This window comes from Python bivittatus, unplaced genomic scaffold (genome assembly GCF_059951505.1).
Source record: "Python bivittatus isolate LINGU-HERP-01145 unplaced genomic scaffold, Pbiv_v1 ctg000190_np1212, whole genome shotgun sequence".
In the NCBI taxonomy this organism is placed as follows: Eukaryota; Metazoa; Chordata; class Lepidosauria; order Squamata; family Pythonidae; genus Python; species Python bivittatus.
In genome coordinates, this window is record NW_028277042.1 from 14,351,353 (window position 1) to 14,376,732 (window position 25,380).

The 25,380-nt window shown below is 43.2% G+C and overlaps 1 protein-coding gene across 1 annotated transcript; it reads left to right on the plus strand.

The window, feature by feature from the left end:
- Positions 1 to 1,881: 1,881 nt before the first annotated feature.
- Positions 1,882 to 24,787, plus strand: GPT2 (glutamic--pyruvic transaminase 2). The gene is made up of 12 exons (XM_088136100.1): positions 1,882 to 2,144; positions 2,280 to 2,677; positions 11,434 to 11,523; positions 12,899 to 13,007; positions 15,738 to 15,871; positions 16,467 to 16,710; positions 17,427 to 17,506; positions 18,497 to 18,633; positions 19,271 to 19,445; positions 20,320 to 20,475; positions 21,609 to 21,721; positions 21,824 to 24,787. Exons 2-12 carry the CDS (start codon positions 2,285 to 2,287, stop codon positions 21,912 to 21,914), a joined length of 1,722 nt encoding a protein of 573 aa, XP_087992226.1. The 5' UTR covers positions 1,882 to 2,144; positions 2,280 to 2,284; the 3' UTR covers positions 21,915 to 24,787.
- Positions 24,788 to 25,380: the final 593 nt, after the last annotated feature.

Here is a 25,380-nt window from a genome sequence, read left to right on the forward strand (position 1 = left end):
TTTTCTTTTCTCTCCCCGCCTCCTTTTTAACAGAGCCATTTTATATTGTACACTCATTTATTGTATTTTATTGTTATAGTTTAATAATTTTATTTTTCATAACCCTCTAAGATGGTTACACGGGAGGCTGTGTAACCGCATATTCAATAAGTCATAAATTCTAAATACATAAATAAAGTCTATTGGAATAGAAAGAATGGAATGAGGGTACTTGGAGCTTGCTGTGGGGCATCCTAAGGGGATGATTAAGGCGCGGGGTTTTTGTTTGATCATTTTACTGTTTTATTGTTTTATGGTTACGTTTTATAGTTACTGGTTTTACTGCTGTTGTGAGCCATGAGTTGTTTAAGATGGGCGGCCATGCAAATATTTTAAATAAATAAGTAAATAAAATTCACCACCCCATGTTTAAATAATACAAAGCAGTATTAAATTTTAAACAATGGTCTGGGTTCAGATATCATGCTATGTTGAAGCCTGTGTAAACAGAATGTGCCATCTGGGTTCCAGTGTGAAACAATACTGTGGTTTACTGCTTATAATTATTATTTATGAAGAACAGGACAACGTCCACCTTTTGTTTCTCAACTTGACCCACTGAGTCACACTATTTCACGCGAGCAGTGAAAAGCCTTGTGGTGTTTTCATGTCTAACGCATTTATTTTTGCCTACATTTTCCTAAAGCACAGCCCCTTTTCCCTCTACCGTGTGTACATATCAATACATTCCTTTGCTGGAATAACGCCTCACCCATCCAGTGAAACAGACTGTTTTCTAATGCGTTAATTTCTCTTTAAAGTGGTGCAAAATTCTTTGCTTTTGCTGCACTAAATCACTAGCTGTGTTCACACATCAACTGAGCCACAAATAGATGGCCACAGTTTAGCCTAGCTTCCTGGGTCAAATCCAAGGGTTATGGTTAGTTTATGGTTCAGTGTCAGGTGAATCCAGAAAACGGAGCCAGTCCAGCAACCAGGGTAAGTTAACCCTGGATCAGCATTTGCGCAAATGGAGCCACTAAGATATGTGTACCTCAGCTGATCGTTCAGACTGTTCGGTTATTTTCCAAGAGAAAGTTGGCAAGTTCAGCGGAAAAACACTGAGCCTGAAAGAGTCTGTTCATTTGCAGACCCTTGAACGCTGTTCTTTTATCCTCAGGGTCAACTCACATGGTGCCTTACTTCTTCGTTATTAATCAACAAATCATGGTTAAAACGAACCATGACTTGATAGCTGTGGTTGCATAATATACCTACCTGTGGTTAACGGAACTAAAGTTTGCCAAATTAACCCAACCGCCTACATTCCGCAGAAACACTGAACCATCCACTAACCATCACGGCTCGCGCGCAACTAAGCCTAAAACGGAGCTGGCGCTTCGGCGGCTCGCTCGTACGAGCCCGCCGCTGTCTCCAGCGCAGCCGACGCCTAAGACAACTTGCGAGGACCGCAACCCCGAATCCTCGGTCGGAGATCCGCGAAGTTCGAGGTTGCGCCCGATTGCATCTCCTTCCACTGCGCTTCTACCAAACTAATCCGCTTTCACTACGGTTGCGCTTGGGGCATCTTTGCCTCTGGAGTCTTGCAACGTTCGGGAAAGACAGCGTCACGTGCAGGGCCGTCTTTTTCTTTTTCATTAAATGATGGGCCCCGTTTGAAGGGGGGCCGCTTTTGGGAGACGAGCTGACCACCACTCTCTGTTCCTCCTACCCCCCGTACACTCCCACGCCCCGGAGCAAAGAGAAGCGTCACTCCCGCTCGCGAGGGGAGCATTCTGGGGCAGGTAGTTTCCTCCCCCCCCACGTCTGGGAGGGCGGCCTTGGGGAACTACAAGCCCCATCAGGCAGCGCGCCCCGGCTGGCGCAATCCCCTCGGCCGGCGGCTGGGAGGTTTCGCCGGCGGGCGGCTCCGCGTCCAGCAGGCGTGGGGGCCAATGGGCTTTCCCGGCGCTCCGCGGCTCCGCTTTCCGAGCCGCTGAATCGTTGCAAAGGCGGCGAGGCCGGTTGCTCATTGGCGAGCTCCGGGGGGCGCAAGCCCGGTCAGCGCCGCCTCTGCCCCCTTTCCGCGGGCGGGGCGGCCGGGGCTGAGAAAGGCATCCGGAGCCGTCGGGCGACCTTCTCGCTTCTCTCTGGCGCTGGTTCGGGTGAGATGCGGGCGCCTGGCGGAGGGCGCCTTTGGCAGCGCTGGCGGGGCGGGCCGGGCCGGGCCGGGCCGGGCCGTCTAGTCTATCCCTTTTCCCTGCTGCAATCCTCTCCCCTTCTTGTTTTCCTCTCTGAAGGGACCATGCACCGCTTGTCGGGACTGACCAGGGAAGCGGCTGCCGCCGCCGCCGCCACCGCCACTCCCCCTCGCCTCCCGGGCTGCCTCCCCGAGCGGAGAGCGGAGGCCGTGCGCTTCGTCGCCTGGCTGGCCGGCGGCAGAGAGCCGCGGCGCCGGCGGCCGCCCGGTGCCCCGCGGAGCGTCGCCCAGCCGCTGGGGACGGAGCGCGCAGCAGGGCTGGGGCTGGCCGGCTGGAGCAGCGCCGCCGAGGCCTCCGCGCTGCAGCTGAAAGAGAAGCCGCCTCGCGAGAAGATCCTCACGTTGGCGTCCATGAACCCGCAGGTCAAGGCGGTGGAGTACGCCGTGCGGGGGCCCATCGTCTTGAAAGCGGGCGAGATCGAGATGGAGCTGCGGAAGGTAGCCGGGGGCGGAGCGGGCTCGAATTAGGGTGGTTTGGGGTTCGCGCGAGGCTCCCGCGAGCTCCGAGCCCCGACCGCCCCGCTCACACGAGACGCGAGTCCGCCCACCGCGGCGGCCGAGCGCCCGCCGCGATGCTAAGAGGACTGAGCGCGGCGGGGCGCTCGGAACAGCCCTCTCCAAACCCCGGCGCCGTCCGGAGGCGGCTGGGCGACGATACCCGGACGGGGCGGCGGCGGCGGGCGGGCGACACCCGCAGGCCCCCGAGTTGGGCGTCCCGCAGCTTGGCGGCGCGTGGGCACCAGCCCGAGGGCCGCCCCGGCCCGCCGCCGCCCCCTGAGCCACTCCTCCGCCGCTGCGGCTCTTGATTGGGGCAGGCGAGGCCGGCCGAAGAGCGAGCCAGCCAGCGTGCGGCGAAGGCGGCGCGCCGGGGACGCCTCTTGCCCCGGTCCCCGTAGCGAGAGCCGCCGGGCGGGGGCCGCTTCGCTTGGGCGGCTCTCCGTCGGCCCTGCCCTCCGCCGGGCCGGGTGGGGACCGAGCCCGGCTCGGCGCCCAAAAATGCTGCCCCAGGACAGGATCGTCGGAACGCGCTGAGCGCGGCTTGCTTGCATGGGTTAAGGGGGGACTTGCTGTTTGCCTCTTAGGGCGTGGTTGCACCCCTGGGTTTACTTAAAGCGGTGTTTCTCAACCTTGGCCATTTGGAGAGGGGTGGACTTCAACTCCCAGAATTCCCCAGCCAGCTTGCTGGCTGGGGAATTCTGGGAGTTGAAGTCCACCCCTCTCCAAATGGCCAAGGTTGAGAAACACTGACTTAAAGCCTTATTCCTGGCTTCCCCAACTGGCGCCCTGCAGCAACACTGGGACCACCACTCCCAGTTAACATGGGTAGAGTCTCAGGTCTTGATCATCTGCTGGTGATCTTTATCTGTAAGAAAGTAAAGTAGGAGCCTTGTTTTTCATTGTGTCTGCACTCGCTACCTCGTTTGGTTAAATAAGCATGGTGCTCTGGCCTCCCCCTTTATTTTTCCATCATAATTTTAGGGAAGATATACAGAAAAAGCCTTCTTTTGTTTTGGAAATGTTGGCTGTCCTTTGAACTGGAACTTTTTTTTCCTGATTTGTAATCCAGCCTTTATCATTTTTATAAATAACTCAAGGCAGTGAACATACCTCATATTCCTTCCTCCTCCTATTTTCCCCACCACAACAACCCTGTGAGGTGAGTTGGGCTGAGACAGAGGGACTGGCCTAAAGTCACCCAGCCGGGTGAAAAGACTTTCATGCCTAAGGCGGGACTTGAACTCGCCGTCTCCTGCTTTACTAGTCTGGTGCCTTCACCGCTAGACCAAACTGGCTCTCAAATCATCCAACGTACATCAGACTTAACTTGATGATGTAGTAGAAAAGAAGAAGAGGTGTGAGTAGACTGAAAGAAGTAATAAAATAGGTTTTCCAACCTTGTAATAGAATGATTTTCGGTTTTCTGCGTTGTAAGACTTTTGCTAGACGATTATGCAGGACTCTCTCTTTTAGAATAAACACCCGGAGAAAAGCAAACAGCCACCGCCCATCATACTTGCATAAGAATGCAGTTGTATATTTCATACGATATTTACTTTTCTTCTGACGCAGTCTCAGGTTGCTCAGCCTTACATAACAGGGTAATAGATAACCACAGTAGTCTATATTTCAGATTTTGTTTCGATAAAACTTTAAATTTGCCTGGGGGGGGATTTTTCCCCCTGCTGTGGCTTTTGCCCTGAAGTGTTTTTTAGTTGGTTGCGTTAATGGTGACAGTTAATTTTTTTTTTTCCTGTAATCCTTAATCTGAATGCATCATTTTTCCCATCCTTGTTGAAGGTGATGGTTGTAACCTTTAAAGTCCCTTTAAAGTCAGATAGTTCCAGCTGGGAACCTTGGAACCTGTCTGTAGTTCTTTGAACCATTAATAGCAGCTCATATTTGGTATAATCTTTGTCTTCTAGCAGTTTTCCCCCGTAGCTTTGTGCCCTGCGGATAAAATTGGATGTCATCTTCCATAATGCAGTTGCAGTCTACACATTTGCAGGGCATCAAGCGGGAACAGCTGTCCTACAGGACTCTAGTAAGCCAGCATTATTCTCCCCAGGGAATTTACTCCTCCATCATGGTATAGCAGGGTTCCCATTAAGCTCCAGCTGGCTGGATTCACAGAACATACTAAGTCAAAACCGGAGGAGTCATATAACAGGATAGTAACGTTTGCGAACCCAGCCGGTTAGATGGATCAGGAATTGGACTTCAGTTCATTTCCCATGCGTGCCCCTCTGCTACTGCCTGCCCCCCAAACGCTCATCACTTGAGGTGGGGGTTGCCTGTTAGTTAGCAGGACCCTGACCCTTTACCTTGACTCATTAGTTTTCTATGTTTGAAGGCCTTGTGCATACAGATAAAGAAGTGTACAACCATGTGAACCTCCATCTGTTCGGTTTTAAGACTCCTGATTATCGGCCCAGCACTCTTTCAGGGAGAGTTTACTTTAGTTCTCTTGAGTTTACTTAGGCTTCAGCCTTGTAATGCCGTCTTGATATTTATACGTCAAGAAGAATTAACTTGGCTGAGCGTTTTGTTCCAAACTGGACCACGTCATCCAGTACGGTTAATATTAATCAGCAACCATTCTGAAGCCTAGATCTTTTCCCATGGCAGTCTTGCAGGGCATGGTTTGGGTTTGAAAGGCAGTCTGTTGGCATTTACTAACCATAGTCATCAAAAGAGATTTGGCCTCTTCCATTGCTGTCAGTTGGATTTGTGCATCACGCCAAGCCATCATGCGGTTGAATGGCTTTGACTTCATCTGCTGCATGAACCCAACCATTATGGTTTGCAAACCATGGTTTATGACTTAACCTGATGTGTAAGTCTAGACCATTGTGGATTATTTGGTAAAGGATGGATTTAAAATCGCTAAATGTGAAGTGTGAATGCAGCCAAGGAGTTTTGTACCTTAAATAAATATATAAATAGTTTCCCCCCCCCAGCTTATCTGGGATTTGAAAAGGCAGTGTTAGTCGGGGAAGTGCAGGATAAATTGCAAAGACTTTCCTCTCTTCTAAAATTCATCTGGCAGAATGTAATTACTAGTGGTTTCTGTTTAGGCTGACCCTATCTAATAGGATCTATACTCCCAGAATTGTGCCTCAGCATAAAGCAGTGTTTCTCAACCTTGGCAACTTGAAGATGTCTGGACTTCAACTCCCAGAATTCCCCAGCCAGCACTTCTATATATGTCCTCAAAGGACCTGAGAAAAGCAACATTTTTTTTTTAGAGAAAGAAAAAGAGAGAAACTAGATTTATTAATTGCCCTACACAATAGATGGAGTAAGCATGAAGTGAGGCTGAAATACAGTATCAAAAACTAGCGATAAATGTATCTGTAAGAACCTGGAGAAATGCAAGCATGAAAAACAAGTTCCAGCAGGAAACTCTTGCTTTATCACTTGCTCTGCTGCTCACTTTCTCCTTTTGTTTTGGAGAACGTAACACTTTGTGCTGAAGAATTGTGTACATTTCAGCATTTGGAATCCACGTTGATGCTGGGCACACAGCCTATGGCTGCCTATGAACTTGGAGCTTAGTCAGTTCTAGCAGGACCGTAGTGTTGTTTTCCAGAGGTTGGTGCTGGTCGTAGCCTTCTCCAACCTAGAGCCCTTCAAATGCCTCATCCCAGCTTTCCAGGCTCTGTTCCAGATGTTGGTTGTAATTTTTAAAGCTGTCGTCAATAGAGAATCTGGCTATTTAATGAAGGCCTTTCTGGGGAGATCTTTTGCAGAGGCTCAATTGGGCACGGGCAACTTGTAAGTCAGAATTCAGAGTTCAAATCTTGAAGCATAATATGGTTTGGTTGGTTCTGATATTATGATTCACTGAAACCCAGCCAACTGAGGCTTCTAACCATAGTTTATGATTTAGTGCACTACGTGGACCCAGCTAATTTGGCCTATAATATGAGATTGGGGTCAAAGGATGCTACTGATAGCGTTCTTGAAATGTTCTGTCTACCGTAACCTTGAGGCTGGATTTATACAGAACCCAAATCCATACTTTGCCTAGTCTTGATTTATTGTATAAACTACTGTTGAGGACTGAGATCACACAACGGGTGAAAACCCAAAGTCGGACAAAGCATGTTGTAGCTTGGGATGGTGTAGGGCAATTAATAAATCTAGTTTCTCTCTTTCTCTCTCTCTAAAAAAAAATGCTGCTTGGATCACGTTTCTTTCCTCAGGTCCTTTGAGGACATATATGGAAGCGTGCCAAAAAAACATGTCTCAGCACAAATTCAAGGCCTTATTCCTGAATACGTATCAGAGAAACAGATACTTGATTGTGGCATATTACACGTGTTCCTTGTTTATGGATTTACTTTAAAAGTGAGAAAAAGAAGGCATTTTAACCCCAAACTACTATATTAGAACATTATTAACTTAGTTTTAGGAGAATAGCCGCACCAGCTAGAGCAAAATTAAGAAATAGTCTGGTGATTGTACTGAAGAATCTGGTTTGCGTAGATCCTGACATGTACATTAAGTTAAATTGTAGCTTGTTTAGCCATGGATGGTTGAAAACGGAGTAATGGTTCACTTCAATATTGATCCATACACTATGAACCACGGTGGCTAGGTTCACACTATGGCTTAGCCACCTGTAGAAATCATCTTGTAGCTCTTTAAAGACTACCAAACATCTTACAATATAAGCTTTCATGGATAACAATCCCCTTACATTTTTGCCCTTCTGGGTACCACAAGGCTCTTCGTGATTAACAAGGCTTTTTTGTGGCTGTTTGTCAGCAGGAAAGCATGTTTGCTTCTATTTTTTGCCAATGTACAGCAGCTTTCAATCTCTAGTAAAGTTTCTACCCTCAGTGACTTCCAGTGACATCAGCTCAGTGCAGTGAGCCAGAGGCTCACCAGAGCACTGAGGGCCATTTGTGGTCTAACTTTCGGTTGTTCAGCCTCCCCTCGCTCTGACTTCAACACTGTTGGTTTGAATTACGCACAGACCATACTAGTGCAAACACCAGTGGCAAGACCAACAGCCGTGTTGCAACTCCAGAGTGATAACAGGAGATTGGGGCGTTAGTGTTTTCCATACGTTTCTGGGAATAAGTCCCACTGAGCTCTTAGAGATTTACTTCTCAGTTGACCTGCATAGGATGGGGGTATGAGTTGCTGATTCAGGCTGTGAATCATAAATGTTTATCTGAGTAATCGTTTCCATTGAATTAAATGGGAATTGCTTCTCAGCAGAAACCTAAACGCTGATGTTGACTGTGGTTAGACATATTTGTTTCATCACAGTTTATGAATCAGCTGGGTTTGCAAAGCCTGCTAACCCATAAATCACAATGGCTGGATTCATAGTGCAAGCTAGAACTAAATAAATCCATTTGAGTGAACCAAGCCTATAGTATGAGATTGGAGTCAAAGGATGCTACTGATAGCGTTCTTGAAATGTTCTGTCTACCTTAACCTTGAGGCTGGATTATACAGAACACAGATCCACACTTTGCCTAGTCCTGATTTATTGTATAAACTACACTGAGGACTGAGATCACACAACGAATGAAAACCCAAAGCCGGACAAAGTGTGTTGTGGCTTGGGATGGTATATGGACCTGACCAATATTTGGGATTAAGGTAAAATGCTGATGCGTTCTGTACAATTTATACTTATTTTGTTTCTGGCTGAACTCATTTACCCTTTTAGCAGCTGGTGCTTGATTAGAAGTGCCAGCATGAAAAAAGTAGAAAATCTGTGGTTTAGGTTTTCTCTGCTGGGGATAGGAAGATGTTCAACTGCTGAATTTCTACTTGCCATTCACCCAGGAACCTCACAAGGAGAGAAACTGGCAACCATACCGGACAGGGTCCATTGTTCTTTGCAAGAAGAGAAGCCATCAATGAAATTAGATCCCCAGATGGTGCTCAACTTCTTTTTTGGGGGGAGGGTCTTTAGACTCTTGTTCCTGCTGTTCTTATGGGGTTGGGGAAGGGGCCAAGTTGCATCATTTGATAGAACTTGCCCAGATTTCAGGGGGCTGCACATCTCGAGGATCTTTAGTCTTGCATCTGGGGCAGCCGTTGCCTTAAACCATAACTCTGCCTATTTGGATGTTTTTCTTTGGAGGAGAAAAACATTCTCCTAATTCCAGCCTTTGTACTTCTTCATGGGAGACCAAGAACTAGTTCAGCCTTTGGATTGTGAATAGCTTTGAACACGCCGATGGAATACTGTTAAAACATCCCCCGCTCTCTTTTAGATATTGCTGTTTTGCCAAACGTGCGTGCCTGTTTTTTTTAAAAAGCATTAACATAAAAGGAATGCCTGATTGCTAGTTGATTATTGTCAGTCAGGTGTTCTCGCGGGCTAGTTTTTCCCTGAAAATAACTCCTTGCATGATTTTGGTGGGTGTGATTTGTGCAGTAGGGCAACCTACGGCTGGTATCAGTTGAAAAAAAATGAGAGAGGTGCCATACCTGCTGCAGAGTATATTTTTTTAATCATCAGGGCCTCTCCTAGCAGCACCATTGCTCCAAGCCAGATATGCAACAGTAGAAGATTATGGGGAACAAAAGGAGTTGCAGCAGAACGTGGAAAGACAGAGATAAGCAGCGTACAGTGCAATGTTAGAACAAAAATATTAGATTTATCCTTGCAAAGTATTCATTTATTCCTTTTCTAAATTAAAAAAAATTAATGTCTGAAATATATCCGTTTATTTGTTCAAGGAAGAAGCATCTTTCAGGTTCAGCCTGGAAGGAAAGAATGAAATACTTTGGTGTAAAAGCTAGGACCTCCTCATGGGTCAGAAAAGACCAGCATTATCGGGACTGAGTTAGAGTCTGAATTAGCATCCTAGTGTCACTCATTCGTTGGCTCTTGAACAATAGCTTCACGCTTGCCTAAATCCATCAGGGAACCTCTTAGTGTTACATCCAAACCAGCATTCTTGATGTATTCTTCTGAACCAGAACTGGAACCCATGTTTTGGTTTACACTTCTGGCTTGTTAGAGAACAAAGCAATGGCATCTAAGTTAAAATAAGTTTGGAGACTGAAAATGAGGTCTGTGTTTCTCCTTTTTCCTGCTTTCATTGCTGCTTTTGATAGAGTGTCAGTTAAGTTATATATTCTTACACAGTCTGGTGTTTATGCATGTTTAGTCTTCACTCCAGATTCTAAGATTGCCTTCCCCATTAGTTGGTTGAAATGTCATGTCATGTTTAAACTGGCAATTGGTTTGAGCAAGCCTCCAAATTCAGGAGTGGGTGTTAGAATGTGATTCACCTTGTTTTGGAGGGTTTCATCCAACCATCGTTTGCTGTATGTGATGAAACGACAGAGTGCTGTAAATAAAGAGTTAATTGGGTGTTTTCTTATAATAAGGGCAAGGTAGAAAGCTAAAATTTAGAAGAGAGAGAGGCGCAAGGAGAGAAGCAGTTGACAGGGGAAAAGGAGATAGTATATAAAAAGGAAGTTAATTAATTAATTAATTTGTGGCCCTTGTGAAAAAGTCAACTAGCCTTCTGTATATAAGCATGGACTTTCACTGATGTACCTCTAAACAGAAATGGCGTGCATCCTGTACTAATCATTCATACCTAATGTTGTTATTGCAATCAACTCGTTCTCAGAGTGAAATGAGAGAGAGCGTGGTACCTTATATTCTTTGTAAGAAACTAGGCAAACAGGAGAAGAACCAAGAAGCAAGTATGTCAACTCTACATTTATCATTTTGGAGTGGCATCAATGAGATTTTAAACCACATTTATTCTCCAAATAAACTTAGGAGTGATGCCATTTCTGACCAGGGAAACCCGGTTCTGCCATATTGTGTAACAACATTGCATCATCAGTTGCATGGACTGTCTGGATGTTAGCAGCTGTTTACTTTTGACTATTATCTCCTGCAGCAGTGGGAGAGGACCAGTGTAATCACATCCTGTTTCTAGTCTTCTGAGCATCAGCTGATTGACTGCAGTCAGAAGCTGGGCGAAATGGACTTCTGGACTGACCCAGCAAAGTGCCTCTTAGCTTTTTATCAAACCAAGATGTTATTTGTTAAGCCAAGCATGCAAGGGGAGTCAGATGTACAAGGTTCATAAATTGATGTCCAAATGTAGCCATGACTTGCCTATGGCCCCTTGCTTTATGTCATGGATGGACCTTTTCCATACCTTTTCTAAGGTGACAAAGCATGAACAAAGAATTTTAGGCTTCACCTGTCCTACACTATGACTGGCTTTGTTTAAGGAAAAACAGCAATACCATTACTTAAAAATGCTGGTTGACATTATTTGCTTTTAAAGACACAGAAGTATTGGCTTGATCCATGCATAGAGGCTGTTGCACACAAGAGAATCCTGCCCACTGTTTCTGTGGTTTGCCACATTCTCTTTGCATTTATGAGTGGCTGTCCTTGGTCTTTTTAGTGACCCACGTAAAGGTTTCCGCTGTTTTTTTTTTAATAAAGTAATAATCATTTAGGGATATTGTAATTGCCCTAGGAGATGGAGGAGAATGTGTGATGCACAAGTACCATGTTACGGATGCCTGTCTTAAAGAGCAGTCCTCAAAAATGTTCAGTGACACTACAGTGGTCTACATAAAAGAGAGGGTTGGGAACTGCTGATCAGTTATATCCTCCTAGGTGGGTTTGGTCTAAAAAGCTTGGATTTACTGTGTCACAAGTTTTCTTTTTCTCCCTTCAGGGTATCAAAAAGCCTTTCACGGAAGTCATCAAGGCCAACATTGGTGATGCTCATGCCATGGGACAGCAGCCCATCACCTTCCTTCGACAGGTAGGACGCTGATGGAGGAAGAGTAGAGGTTCTTTGAAGAAAAGCAGCTAAAGCCAGAGGGAATGGGGTCTGCTCTTATTCCAAAGTGGACACCTACGTACTATTTCTCCAGATGGGATACTGAAGCCAGGAGGAAAAAAATCAAGCGGCTAACCTGGATTTTTTAAGAGACCAGGAGAGACACCCTCCATACAGCAAGCAGTTGTGGGAGGTTTGCGTGTATGAGAAGGATGCTGGAGGGGATAATAGAGCTAACTTGAGCAAATAGGACCAACAGTATGGTTGCCCCAGGTCTTTGGGAAGGACTTGACAGGTAGATAAAAATGCCAAATCCAGTCTAAACATCTGACTGACTGTGCGGCCAACCATAATAATAATAGAGAGCCAGTTTGATCTAGTGGTTAAGGCTCCAGGCTAGAAACCAGGAGACTGTGAGTCCAATCCCACTTTAGGCATGAAAGCCAGCTGGGTGACTTTGGGCTGGTCCCTGTCTCTCAGCCCCTGACGTCAGGCTCGGGCAACAAGCCGGTTGGTCAATTCCCATCACACCCAACGGATCAACATTTGGTTGATGGTTGATTCCAAAAAAGTGGAACCTGCACCTATAGGAAAAATGCTAGGAATAATTATAATTATAATATATTAAACTTGTATGCCACCCAACTCTCAGCGACACTCTAGGTGGATATACAGAAGCCAGCTGATAAAGGACAATATTCTTACCCAAGTTTGATTGTAGCAAAGACATATGCGGCAATGACCCTTTAGTGGGAGATTCCCTGTAGCAGTGTTTCTCAACCTTGACAATTTTAAGATGTGTGGACTTCAACTCCCACAACTGGCTGGGGAATTGTGGGAGTTGAAGTCCACACATCTTAAAGTTGTCAAGGTTGAGAAACACTGCCCTGTAGGTATCTTGCACTATGGTGATTTCCATGGAAGGAAGTTTTGAAGAAATAAAATAAGGGTATTTGCAGTGAATCAAGCTGTTTTTCAAGGGAAGAGAATACGCGTCAAGCCAAGGACTCCCAGATAGCTCTACATTAAAATTGGACCAAGGTTTTTATGTCGGTTCCATTTTAAAAACTGTTTTAGTGTTAACACAAAACAATGGGGTCCTTCCTAATCTCCTGTTACTCATTGTGGAAGATGCATCTTAAGAAGAAATGCTTTTTTGGGCGGGGGGAAGAATCTTAGGACTTTTTGACATGAAAAAATCCCAGCAGTCCTCCAAAATCATTCATCTGGGGTAATAGAGCAAGACTGGAATCGTTTTACAGATTGCTTTGAATTGTTATGTTTAAAGCTGTTAAAGCTGTTTATGTTTAAAGATTTAAACGTTAATCCCTTTCCATGTGTTTTCTGGACTGTGTAGGTGGTAGCGCTTTGCACTTACCCCAACCTATTGGACAGCCCCAGTTTTCCAGAAGATTCCAAGAAGAGGGCAAGACGGATCTTGCAGGGTTGTGGAGGGAACAGCTTAGGTATTTTTGTAACCCTTTCGCATTATATCCTCGCCCTCTCTATGGGCTGTCATTTTAGAGTGTGAATGTGGAAGAATAGAAGACCTTACTTCTGTGTGATAGTAGCTGGCTCTAGATGTAAGCTAGAAAGGAAAAAAAGGTTTTTAAGTGATCACTTTCCAATGGTGATCTTTTGTTTTCCCCTGATTTCCAACACATTTTACCTTCTTTTCTGTTTCTTTTCACCTTCTTTTCACCTTCTTTTCAGTTGTTTCATTTGTTGTTGCTTATTACACATGATAAACTAATTTGGATGTGATCACTTAGCTAAATAATTTGTCCAGGGTTACTCGCAAGTTTTCTCTTTTTTGGCACTTTTGGTTTTCATTGGTGTGCGAAACTCAATCCCAAATGTTGTTTGGAGATTCAGAGAGATTCGTTAGACTCCAGTTTGGATTCGTTCTTTCTGACGACTATCCAGATTTTGTTGACTACTGAGTCAGTTTTTGGTTGCAAACAATTTTGGATCTATTTGCAACCTAGGAGGTTGACTAACGTGAAAGTGGCTTATAATTAGATAATGGCTGTATCAGCTTTCATGTTTCATTGATTTGTTTGCTAGATTTGTACCTGCGTTTATGTGTTTCTAATTATTTTGCATCACAGTTTTTTGCTTGATGCCTTTATGTATTGCAGTGTGACTATCAATCTTCATCAGGCTGATCAATGAACATCTCCTTTTAGATTGTTTCATAATTCATTTGCTTGTAAATGCCAACCTTCTTTTTCAGATGTAAAAATAGAAATCCTAAAGACCCACTTGTATATATGCTTTTGTTTTGTATGACTTCCACATCAGTGCAAAATGCATAGAATAGGATCCGTACATGATAAGTCATGGTTTGTTGAATAAGGCACAGTTGGCTGGGTTCACACAATGCATGTAGCATAAATGAGCAAACCACATTTTGGCTTACCACAATGTACAAAGCTAGGTGCTGCTTATATATTTTCTTTATTTTTAGTATTCTGTTGAGTCATTGTGGAGAAAATCAATCCAGGTGGTCGCTAAGAGTCAACACCAACTTGATAGGATATAATCAGTCCTGTAGAGTGATGTGTTATAATCAGCGTTGTCATCACCAGTTCAAGAAGTTCCCAGTGCATTGTATCTAGACATGAGTTGAACTGGAATAATTTACTGAGATACAGCCAGAAATATTAGAAACTGCACAGTAGAAGTGTCTCACAGCTTAACATTGAATCCAAATGAGACACACCTTTCCCATCTCAAACTAGAAGATGAAATGCTAGCTGGGATGAAAGTCAGTAGCAACCAGGCCAGTCTATCTGAATCTCTTTTTGCTCGTCGTCCTTCATCCTGTTCCTTATGTTCACACACATTTTTTGAGGCTTCCTTAATAACAGTTAAACTTCAAAACTAGTTTAACTAGATATATAAGGAAGTATAATTGGGCAAGAGATGACACAAGGCGATCCCTGTATGTACATGGCGTCTTCCTGTCTGAGACACAAGTGGTCCTTTTTTTAATTCTTTGCAAGGAAGTTTCAACCTCTGTGGTTGTTGGAGGTGCTTTGACCGCACATTTTCATTTGTCACCTTGCTATCAACAAAAAAGCTTGTAACTGTTTTGATATGAGGAGAAGATGTTGTTTCTCTTTGAGTCTTGGCCATGTTTGGTGAATCTCTCTGCAGTCTCAAGTTAAAAGCTCAGTTTTAAATCAATTCCAAGATCTCAGGATCCAGACAGCACTAGCAGGGCACAAAGAAAAGATGAGACACTCACAAAAGGCATTTCTCTGTGGATCTGCTGGAGCGGAGACCTTGAAAAGCACATTGCAAGATATCGCTGAAGCATAAATCTGCTTCCTGCTGAATGTCAGCTTTCTTCAAATTGTTACTCAAAGCTCTCCTGGTACCTATGTGTACCGGGTATGTTTTCATTCTGTTTCTTGTAAAGGGCCAATGTTTCGTGGTCTCAGAAAGAGGGGTGGGGAAGATCTGGGGCTGTTTTGAGATTAATTTAAGGCATTGGGCCTCGAGCAGATGGAGACCGAAGTGACAAATGTACTGCTTGATCAGGACATTTTTTCTGAAAGACAGCCGCAAGGCTGTCTTGGTTTCAAGGAGATGACAGAAAGGGGAAAAAAATCTCTCCCAGATTTAATCTTTATTCCATATGAGTATGTTGTTAATTGATCAGTTCATTTGACGGACAGAAGTAACGGATAGAGAACCCGCACGTTTTCCTAGGTAGTTGTATAAATGTGTTGCACTTATGAATGATTTTGATTTTCTTTTGAGCTTCATTTCTAATTGCATCTTCCTCGAGCTGTTCTTCTTTTCTCTGTGCGTGTGTTCTTTAACGGTGGCATTAGCCACTTCGATGGGATCCCACCTGAAGGGAAAAGGAGAAGATGGATGGAATTATACCATTAGTAACTCCATGCATTTGTTGGCAGAAGGCTACTTCAGACCGCACCTGACTGCCAGAGATTTTAGACAAAATTGGCTTCTCGGTGGCTGGATTCATTGTTCTAAGTGGTAATATGGTTTGTTGTCTTTGGCTTTTCACATTGTGTGAGTGCAGTTGGCGCATGGTTTTACTGCAGGCTGCCACCGCAGCTATGAAAGTGATGGGAGAAAGGATGCCACTTGAGAGACCTGAGGGCTACAGTTTCTCTTTCTCCGCTTTCGGTTTTCTGATGGCCTTTTCCTTCCTTTCACAGGTTCATACAGTGCCAGCCAAGGGATCAATTGCATCCGTGAAGATGTAGCGGCTTACATTGAGCGGAGAGATGGCGGCGTTCCCGCAGATCCAGAGAACATCTACTTGACAACGGGAGCAAGCGACGGCATTGCTGTAGGTGGCATCTGGGGCGTCTTCTGATGTGAGGTTCTTCACGTTTGGGACAGAGGACCAAGTTTTTTCCCGACTGAATGAAAGAACCAAATGGAAAGTTGAAAAAGGAAAAAAATGCTCAGCCTAATTTGCTGTGGGTAGAGATCTTTTTCTCATGTGATCTCACTCTTTCATCTCCTCCTCCGTTACAACTGTAAATCCAGGGGCTACAATCCTGGATGATTGTCAGGAGAAAATCCAGCTTCATTTTGCACTCGGTGGGGTTATTTCAAACAAAAATCCATCAAGATTTGCCTGCCTCCTTTCTGTCCTGTTCCCTTTGTCTCTCCTGCTGTTTTTGCTACCTTAAACAAAACAAATAGCACTATTAAAATGCCATCGCCTGGTATAGTTTGGTATTACAGGATTCCTGGATCAGCAGTTCTATTGATCCAGCCTTTTCAAAGACTTCCAGAAAAAAAGCTGCTTAACGTTCTTTTCTCATTGATTTTTTTTAAAAAACATGAAGGATACTCTTATATATGTTTAATACAGTTTGGGGATCGGGCAGAGCAAAGAAAATTATAATAAAAATTATCTTTCCTCAATCTTCCAGACCATTCTCAAGATCCTTGTCTCTGGAGGAGGGAGATCCCGAACCGGAGTGATGATCCCAATTCCTCAGTATCCTTTATATTCAGCTGCCATTTCTGAATTGGACGCCATTCAGGTGAACTATTACCTGGACGAAGAGAACTGCTGGGCCCTAAATGTGAATGAATTACGCCGTTCCTTATATGAAGCCAAAGCATACTGTAATCCTAAGGTTCTTTGCATCATTAATCCTGGAAATCCCACAGGTGTGCAAAAGTTCTACAGGTCTGCTCTTCACACTTTTCTGCATCATTTCTCTATGGCCTGGTTCATAGGTTGCAGTAAATCATGATATGTGTGTACAGGTAGTCCTTGACTTAGATCATTTGTTCAGTGACCATTCAAAGTTATGATGGTGCTGAATGAATGGCAGTTGCAACCAGTCCTCAGAGTTCTGGCCGTCCCAGCACCCCCGCGGTCACATGATCACATGCAACTAGCTCGCACTTAACGACTGGTTGCAGCGCCCCATGACCATGTGATCACCATTTTCGACCTTCCCTGTCGGCTTCCCCAGAAAGTCAGTGGCATACATTTTTCAACTCCAAAATTGTAGTTCCAAATTCCTCTTCCCAAATTGGGCTAAATTAATGTTGAGATAAATTAATCCAGGCAATATGACTCTTGGTTTGTTTTACCTTATTAATTTTCCTGACTTAATTGGTTTCTTGCAAATCTAGTGAGGCTTTTTTAGGGCAGGGAACAGTTTCAGAATATCTTTTATATTGCTTGACTTTTCCTCTGTTAATGTATTTTTTGGCAGAACAGTGGTCCATATTTCCCCTCCATTAATAACTTAATTGCGAAAAGCTAAGACGGTTGCTCTTTTGGTCTGGAATTAAGAAACGATTGACATATCCTCTGCTTCCTTTGAAGGGAGGACTGCTTTGAATCTTCTTTCCCATTTCTTCATGAATTTTAGGTCAAGTTCAAAACAGAAAATGTATTGAAGAGGTGATACACTTTGCCTGGGAAGAGAAGCTGTTTCTTCTGGCTGATGAGGTAAAGAAAATATTACACCTTGGAGACAACAGCGTACTTGGAATTTGGAGAGCATGTATTGTTGTGATGTTCTCACAAAATGGCCACCATGATCAGTGGGGCCAATCACAAAACACTCAGATCCTAAAAGACAAATTGATACATTATTTGTCCTAGACACACAGACACACACATATCCCTGATGTAATGGTATGTGGGAATGACCTTGAGAGATAGGATGAAGATACTCTGCCTAGGGAACAGTCAGATAAGAGACAGCATAGCCCACAGTTGCACAGTGGGCAGAGCAAGAGGCTCAGAAAGGACCATCCCTAAGTTCTCAGGCTGTAAAGGTAACGGTGGGAGAAATGTACTTTCAGGCTTGCAAGATTCTGTTAATGTAGCTTTAGAATTTGCTCATCTGGTCATGTTTCCCTGTCTGGTCTACCTAGTAAGGCTGACATCAACCTTGCAAATCTGAAAGTACAATTCTCCCCCACCATCTCCTTTACAGCCCAAGAAACTAGGGAGGGTCTTTTCTGAACCTCTTGCCCCACCCACTATCCAGCTGCGGGCTATGCTGTCTTATCTGACCGTTCCCGAGCCAGTGTCTCTTGGCCCAGTCTCCCGAGGTCTTTCCCACATACCATTACACCTGGACCCTCCATAGGTCTCATGATCATTCTTAGAAAATGAAAATGGTGGGTTTCCATGCGTGCTTACCTTTTGACAGAGGACCCAGAGACCCTCCTGCAACTCAGGATGATATTAGAGGCTGGCACTTCCTTTGGAGCACGACAGTGTTTTTACTTACGATAAAAGAATGTAAAAAAACAAAGAGAATGACATCTGCTGGGTGCAAATGGAGGTGTGCATGAGCACACAAGCTAAGGGTCATCAAGAGCTCTAGACTGTCGGCCATCTCTCTTTCCCTGCCATATATCTGAGTCCTAAAATGTGGGGGGGTTTTTTGAAAAGTGAGGGGCCTACCTTATCTTTTCTGGGGTGCAGGTTTATCAAGACAACGTCTACTCAGAGAACTGCCAGTTCCACTCCTTCAAGAAGATCCTTTACGAGATGGGACCGGATTATTGGAATAATGTTGAACTTGCTTCTTTTCATTCCACTTCCAAGGGCTACATGGGCGAGTAAGTTTCACAGCTGTTGAAACAGCTGTGGTGTTGTTTTTTTGGGTTTTTTTGCCTTGCAGTACTTTATTTATTTAATTACTTGCTGGGGCTTCAAGATGGTCAAGAGAAGAGGGTGGCCATAACCGTGTGATCAACACCTCAGTCCTTTTGCATAAAAAGGGGCATGGCTTGAATTGCACGGGCGTGGCATATGTTGACTTTTAAAAAAAAAATTATTTTATTATATTGCCTGGTATATATTGTATTATGATAAAACACAATTAGTACATTATATTATTTGGGTATACTGGTATTTATACAGTGTTGACTGGAGATTATTAATACTCTGATGATTTAGATAACTTAAACCTTTAGAGATTAAAAAAAAGAAAGTTTCTGTCAATATTAACTATGATTTTTTAACCCTCCCTCCACAATGGATGGCCCTGGTTTATATGCCAGCCCAATCCACTGAGCAGTTGATGTTCCTTTCTCACAAGAAGAAGATTAAAATAGGATCCTGCATTAATTGTTGGTTTGATAGGTGGCATTTCTGGCATTTCAAGAGTTTCATGCTTGTTTTCCCTATGACCACTTTTCTCCCTCTCTCTCTCTTTTTTCTTTTCTGTTTCTGCTGCTTCTGCCTTGTTTTCAGGTGTGGCTATCGAGGAGGCTACATGGAGGTGATTAACCTGCATCCAGAAATTAAAGGGCAGCTGGTTAAGATCCTCTCTGTTCGTCTGTGTCCGCCTGTCTCAGGTCAAGCAGCCATGGATATTGTCGTGAACCCCCCTGTTCCCGGAGAGGAATCATATGCACAGTTCATTAAGGTGTGTGTGTGTGTATGAGATGCTTTCATTTTTCCACCTTTCTGAAAGCCACCAGAAGCTCTTGAATGTCTGGCAGCCAGAGAAGATGGGAACGAAAATAGGTGTTAAAAGAAACCCTTAAGAAAATATCACATTTTCAGTCTATCCATTAGGGTTCATTTGGGATCCATTTTCCAAAGCAAAATTTGCTTTTAATTTTCAAACATCTATTTGGGGGATTTAAAAAAACCCTAGCCATCTGGTGCCTTTTCAAATGTACTTGACCTTAACTCCAGGCATTCCCAACCAGCATCTGAGGACCCCCGACTGAGAACGCCTACAGTCGTCTAAAGTGGCAGGCAGGGTTTAAAGCCACTGAAAACAACGTGTCTGTGATAGTGTTTGGGTTCACACTTGGGTTGGATTGGATTTATACCCCTGGCTGGGTTCACCCAACATTTCAAGCCAACCAAAAAACCACACAGGAACCCAGATAACTTTCAACAGAAACAGTGCATAGCAAAACTTAGAAACCAGAGATAACTGAAGAATCAAGTCAAGTGCATATTTTACTAATTGAACTGCCTACTGTCCCAAAGGACTATCCCAGCTGACTATGTCCTCCTCGCTGGAATAATTTTTTACTCATTCACTCATCCACTCTTTCCATGATTTCTTTTGTTAGTGGGATGCAAGACTCTGGACCTCATTCTCCAGCCAAGAAAATGCAGATTGTAGGATGATGGAAGTTTAGATGGAGGGTGGGTGGTGCTGAGAAACTTTAAGAACAGGTGCCCTAAGGAATTAAGTAAGAGCTGTAAAATAATGCCAGCTGGTTTGGGCTGCACAGTCTAGGTGTCCCCTGTGTGACATTCTTTCACTTTTCCTGGCACAGGAAAAGGAATCTGTCTTGAACAACCTTGCAATGAAAGCCAAACTAACAGAAGACTTGTTCAATCAAATGCCAGGGATCCACTGTAATCCGCTTCAAGGAGCCATGTACGCTTTCCCACGAATTTTTATCCCTGCCAAGGCCATTGAAATGGCAAAGGTGAGAATTCCCTCCTCTACAGAAATGTTATTGCTGCTGAATCAAACTGGAGAAGTTCTCCTGCTTTAGGTAGAACATGGGGTGAGAGTACGTGCCTTTAACAACTGGTTGTCGGATAGAAAAAGAATAGACGTGGCATGTTGTATTGTGGAATCAAAACGCAGGACACAAATGCAAAATAATCAAGGCTTCACTGCAGTGCTTATTAGACAGTACACACTGGAGGGGGACCCCACCAAAGGTTAGTGGGAGACACTCCCCTGTAGGCAAAATGGATGCCCTGATATTTATACTGTTCTATAAGAAGGGGAAGGGAAAAGAACACATACGTGTACATATTCATACAATGATGCAGGCGTACCTAAATGAGTAAACTTCTCAAGTTACCTTCTGCCCCTGTTCTTGGCTGTTATCTACAAGGACAGAACAACTGCTAGCTATAAGGAAAGCAATAGTGTCAGAGGGGAAGCAACAAATCGGCTCAAGATGCCACCTGCCAGGAAGAAGGCATCCTCCCTTACGTTGCTATGGGGATATTTGTGATAAGGAGTTTACACTCAGCCTAGTTCACACCAGCTTCAAGGGTGTTGCACATTCCTTTATGTTTCAATTTTATTAAGGCGATCCCATTCATCTAAGGCCTCTAAAAGCTTGCTTCTTTCACCCAAAGATATATTTTCCTCACAGTATTAGGAATCAGGCTTGGTGGCAGACCAACGTGCTGCTGTTAATGGAGGGACAGGCAACCCATGGTGCCCAGTCATTTAGTGCAGCCCTCAGGCCCCCATTCCAGTCCATAGTTAACTAGAAATCATCAGCGTGCTTTCCTAGACGTTTGAGGTCCACCACCAAGACATTTGAGATGAGAAGCACAGGTAAATCTGAGGGTACGATCTAAAGTAGACATTGTGTAGTTGGTCATCCTTCCCTCTTCCAACTGGCTTCTTTTAAACCTACACCCAAAGTTAAATGCTAAACTACAAGGATGCAAGAAAATACATGATCAGATCTGAACGTGAGAGCATTCACAGCTTTTTAACCATTCAGAATAGCACAATATTCAGAAGCCAGCACAGCATTTTGAAAGGACTGTGTTATTAGTAATTAAGCCATTTGACTTCAAATTACTCCAGGCCCATCAAATGGCTCCTGACATGTTCTACTGTATGAAACTTTTGGAAGAAACCGGAATCTGTGTTGTTCCTGGAAGTGGGTTTGGCCAAAGAGAAGGAACTTACCACTTCAGGTACGTCTGGTATTACAGATACTGTTGTCCAGATCGCAATAGAATTATTTCCTTGTACCTTCCACAAAATATTCATTAAAGTACCTTTTCTTTTCCCTCTAGGATGACTATTCTCCCACCAGTAGAGAAACTAAAGATCTTATTGGAGAAAGTGAAAAATTTCCATATAAAGTTTCTGGAGGAGTACTCTTAAACAAAATAAAGACTCTCTTTTTTTCCAGGGTCCTGAAAGTGAATCCAAGCTGTGACAAAAGAAAAAAATATATGCATATTGGAGGGAGCAGTCTTCTTTAATCAAATTCACAATAGAATTACAATTACCCAAGCCCAGCTGTACTCGCTTCAGTTTGATAGAAGGGCCTGGTATAACAGGCCTACTAAATAAGATAAGGGAGATTTGTTATAAGAATTATTAATGCAATTGTTTGCGAACTGGGATGTTGCAAAAATTGCCTTTATCCCACAGTATGAAAGCAAAATTTGATTGGGTTGGAAGTTCAGGTGTTAATAAACATTCTTCTATGCTTTTTTTTTTTTTTTTTTAAGATACCACAATATCCCTTCCTACCAAACCAATTCAGAAAACTGCATTTGTACCAGTAAGCTAAAGGAGCAGATGATTTATTTGGAGTATTTCTGGTAAGCCTGTCTGAGTGGGTTGCACCCAGAAATCTTCTGCAGTAGGAGAAATATTAAGATCTCCTGTTTCAGGATCAAAGAAGAGGCCCAAGATTTTGTTCTGACAATCAGAGAATGAATTGAGTGCCTTTTAAATTCCTGGTGAGGTTGCCTCAACGTGTGAAATACAGCATTTATCTTCTTTGATAAAGAAGAATGCTCACTTAATCTGTTTACAAGCATGGCCAAAAAAAAAAAATAAGTAAAAGGAGGGGAATTAGAGACTTGGGGAATTATAACAGTACTTAAAATCCTGTTTTTGGCCAGCTGTTTCCAAGCTAGAAATACTGGGTTTCAGCCCCATTTGGCCATGAGGAACGTTGAAGTCTTACAGATTTTTTTGGTGGGTTGCAGAAATCTGAGTAGGAACTACTTTGGAAAATATCAGGTTACTTTATCCAAACAAAGAAAAGAAGGCCTTTTTGGGGTATTGGATTCCATCTTTGCATATAAACACAAGTTTCTGGTAACAGAGGAATGTTTGCTCCTAAGAGCTCATTTTCTTGATCATTGTCCTTTATGGAAAGACTTCTGATCGCTCCTGAATAATCATAATGGGGCCAGCATAGACAAGATTCAGCAATAAGAAAGGGCCCAATTTGATGTGCAGCTGCCTTCCTGAATATTCAGATTCCTTCAGAACTGTGATTTGAATTTAAATGGATATTAAACTGAGACTTGGTTGGAACTTTAGTCTGCTTCAAACTGTGTTCCTGGTTGTCGAATTCCAACTGTTCAGAAGCCATTCACTTCAGTCTCTTAATTCAGTAAATGTTTGATGCACCAGAAGGCTGATCCATGGATAACTAGTTCTTCTAGTAGTACATAAAAACATAAATAACAGGACAGGATATCAAGGAGAATGTCTTTCATGTGACTAAATGGGATTTGGCTTGTTAGTTTGACCCATGTTTTTCACCTTTGGCGTCAAGCCCCTAACAACATTCAACCATATAGTAGAAGGAAAATTTCAAAAGGAGTTTCATTAATCAGGTTTAATGCCAGGAGGAAAAAAGACTGAAAACTTGAATAAGCCTTCATTTTAGTGAATTCATTAAGGTGGCATCTCTAAGGATAGTTTGAGTTGCTTTTTCCCAGATTGCTTCACTGAAGGGCTAATGGCTCTTTGCCAGATAAGACTGAAACATCCATTTGTTCTCCATCAGTCGTGTTTTGAAATACTCCTCATCCTCCAAGACTTCTTTTACACTTGGGTATCATAAAATAGGATTTAGAATTGCTTCCTACCCAATGCTCTTCAGATATGATGGGAGTTATGGATTCAACACATCTGAAGGCCTCTCATGTTGAGGTTTCTCATGTTAGTTCAGTTGTTACGAATGATATTTGTAGCATCAGTACTCATAGGATCTCAGTCTTAACTACCAAGACGGTATATTATTTTGAGTAGCTAGGCATTTTCCAGAACTTTCAAACATCTCCTTAATTGGAGATTACTGGCCACTCTATTTTATTAATGATGACTATGCTTGGTTGGGTGTAAGTTTTGTTAAATTCTGAACTGACCTCCTTAGATTGTACTATAAATTACAGTTGGCTGTCTCTTGAATCGTATTTGGTATTTTATTGATGACATCAATTCTTAACAGGGTGATAGTAGTTTTCAGAGTAATGGCATTTTTTTCTCAAATCTGTAAGTTACCATACAGACTACCCAACGCAAGAGAATATTGTGCTTCATCACGGGCAGTTGCAATTTTTAAAAAAAATATTTTTGTAAGTAAACTTTTTTTTGCCAGATGGGACGGATGGGAAGTGAGCATTTGTAGTCTTACCGATCCACTTTGTTTTATATTCTCTTGTGTTAACTTCTTAATGCTACTGAAAATGTCAAGTTTACATGTTTCTAAGTGATGCTTTTACAGGGATATTTTGAAATTTTACTTCTTTTCCTTGTACTTTTTAAAAATGGGAAGTACTTGTCATTTACTAAGACATCAAGTTCTAGTTTTCTTTGTGTCTCAGAAACTGTATCTTATGGTGCCTTTTGATTTCTGGTATTTTTGGGTTTATTGCATCTCTGAGTATGGTGCGTGATATAACCATCATCATTAGGGTTGATTTGCCACATTTGTCATTACCGCAAAGAAATTCATGTGCCACTTAAATGTCCTTGGCTAGCGATGGCCATTTTCTGAGACCTCCTCTCAAGCCTGAATGGACATGATCCTCAAATGGTTTAAAAATTATTCAACTACGGGAGTTGTTTCATTTTTTATGTCAAGGAATCGATTCCCAAGGCAAACTGACATTGTGATGTTTGGTCATAGGTTTGCATTTTCTGCCTACTGGTGTTCCTCATTCTGTTCTTGGATGACTTTTTAAAGATCTTTAAAAAAATAAAAGCGCTATTATGAACTGTGGAAATCATTTAATAATTTGCATGGCAATGCATGGTAGGAATGGCTAGAAGATAGATGTAAACAGAGTGTTCAACTGGGTGGTTTGAAGCAGGCTACCACTCACTGAACAAATCCCCACCCCTGAATTGTATGGAAGAACATTTGGGATAAGCAAATTTTTGCGTGAAAGGGATATGTGTTGAAATTAGTTTCCAAAACTATTTTTTACGCTTTGGATTGTTCAGAGAGTTTTAATTCTGAATATCCATTTTTTGCTCTAATGTTTGCTTGATAGATCTCTGGATTCCAGTTAAAAGAAAAAACAAGATTGATTCCTCAAATGAGAAATCTGTCTACTTATGAAATACTGAGTTTATATTTCTCAACCTTACCTATTTTTGGAATGCTTTTTCAGTTTCCAGGGTTCACATTTTGAAGCCTCCATCACATTTTGGATACCAAGATTATGTCACACAGGGCCAGAAGTAAGGGGAAAAGGGGTTTTCTTTTTTCTCACTGAAGAGTGAAAGATACTTTCTTCATATCTGCATAGACCATGTCTAGTCCAATCTCAGTTCTTCTGAATTACCTTGGAATTCTTTGGTGATGGGAGAAGGA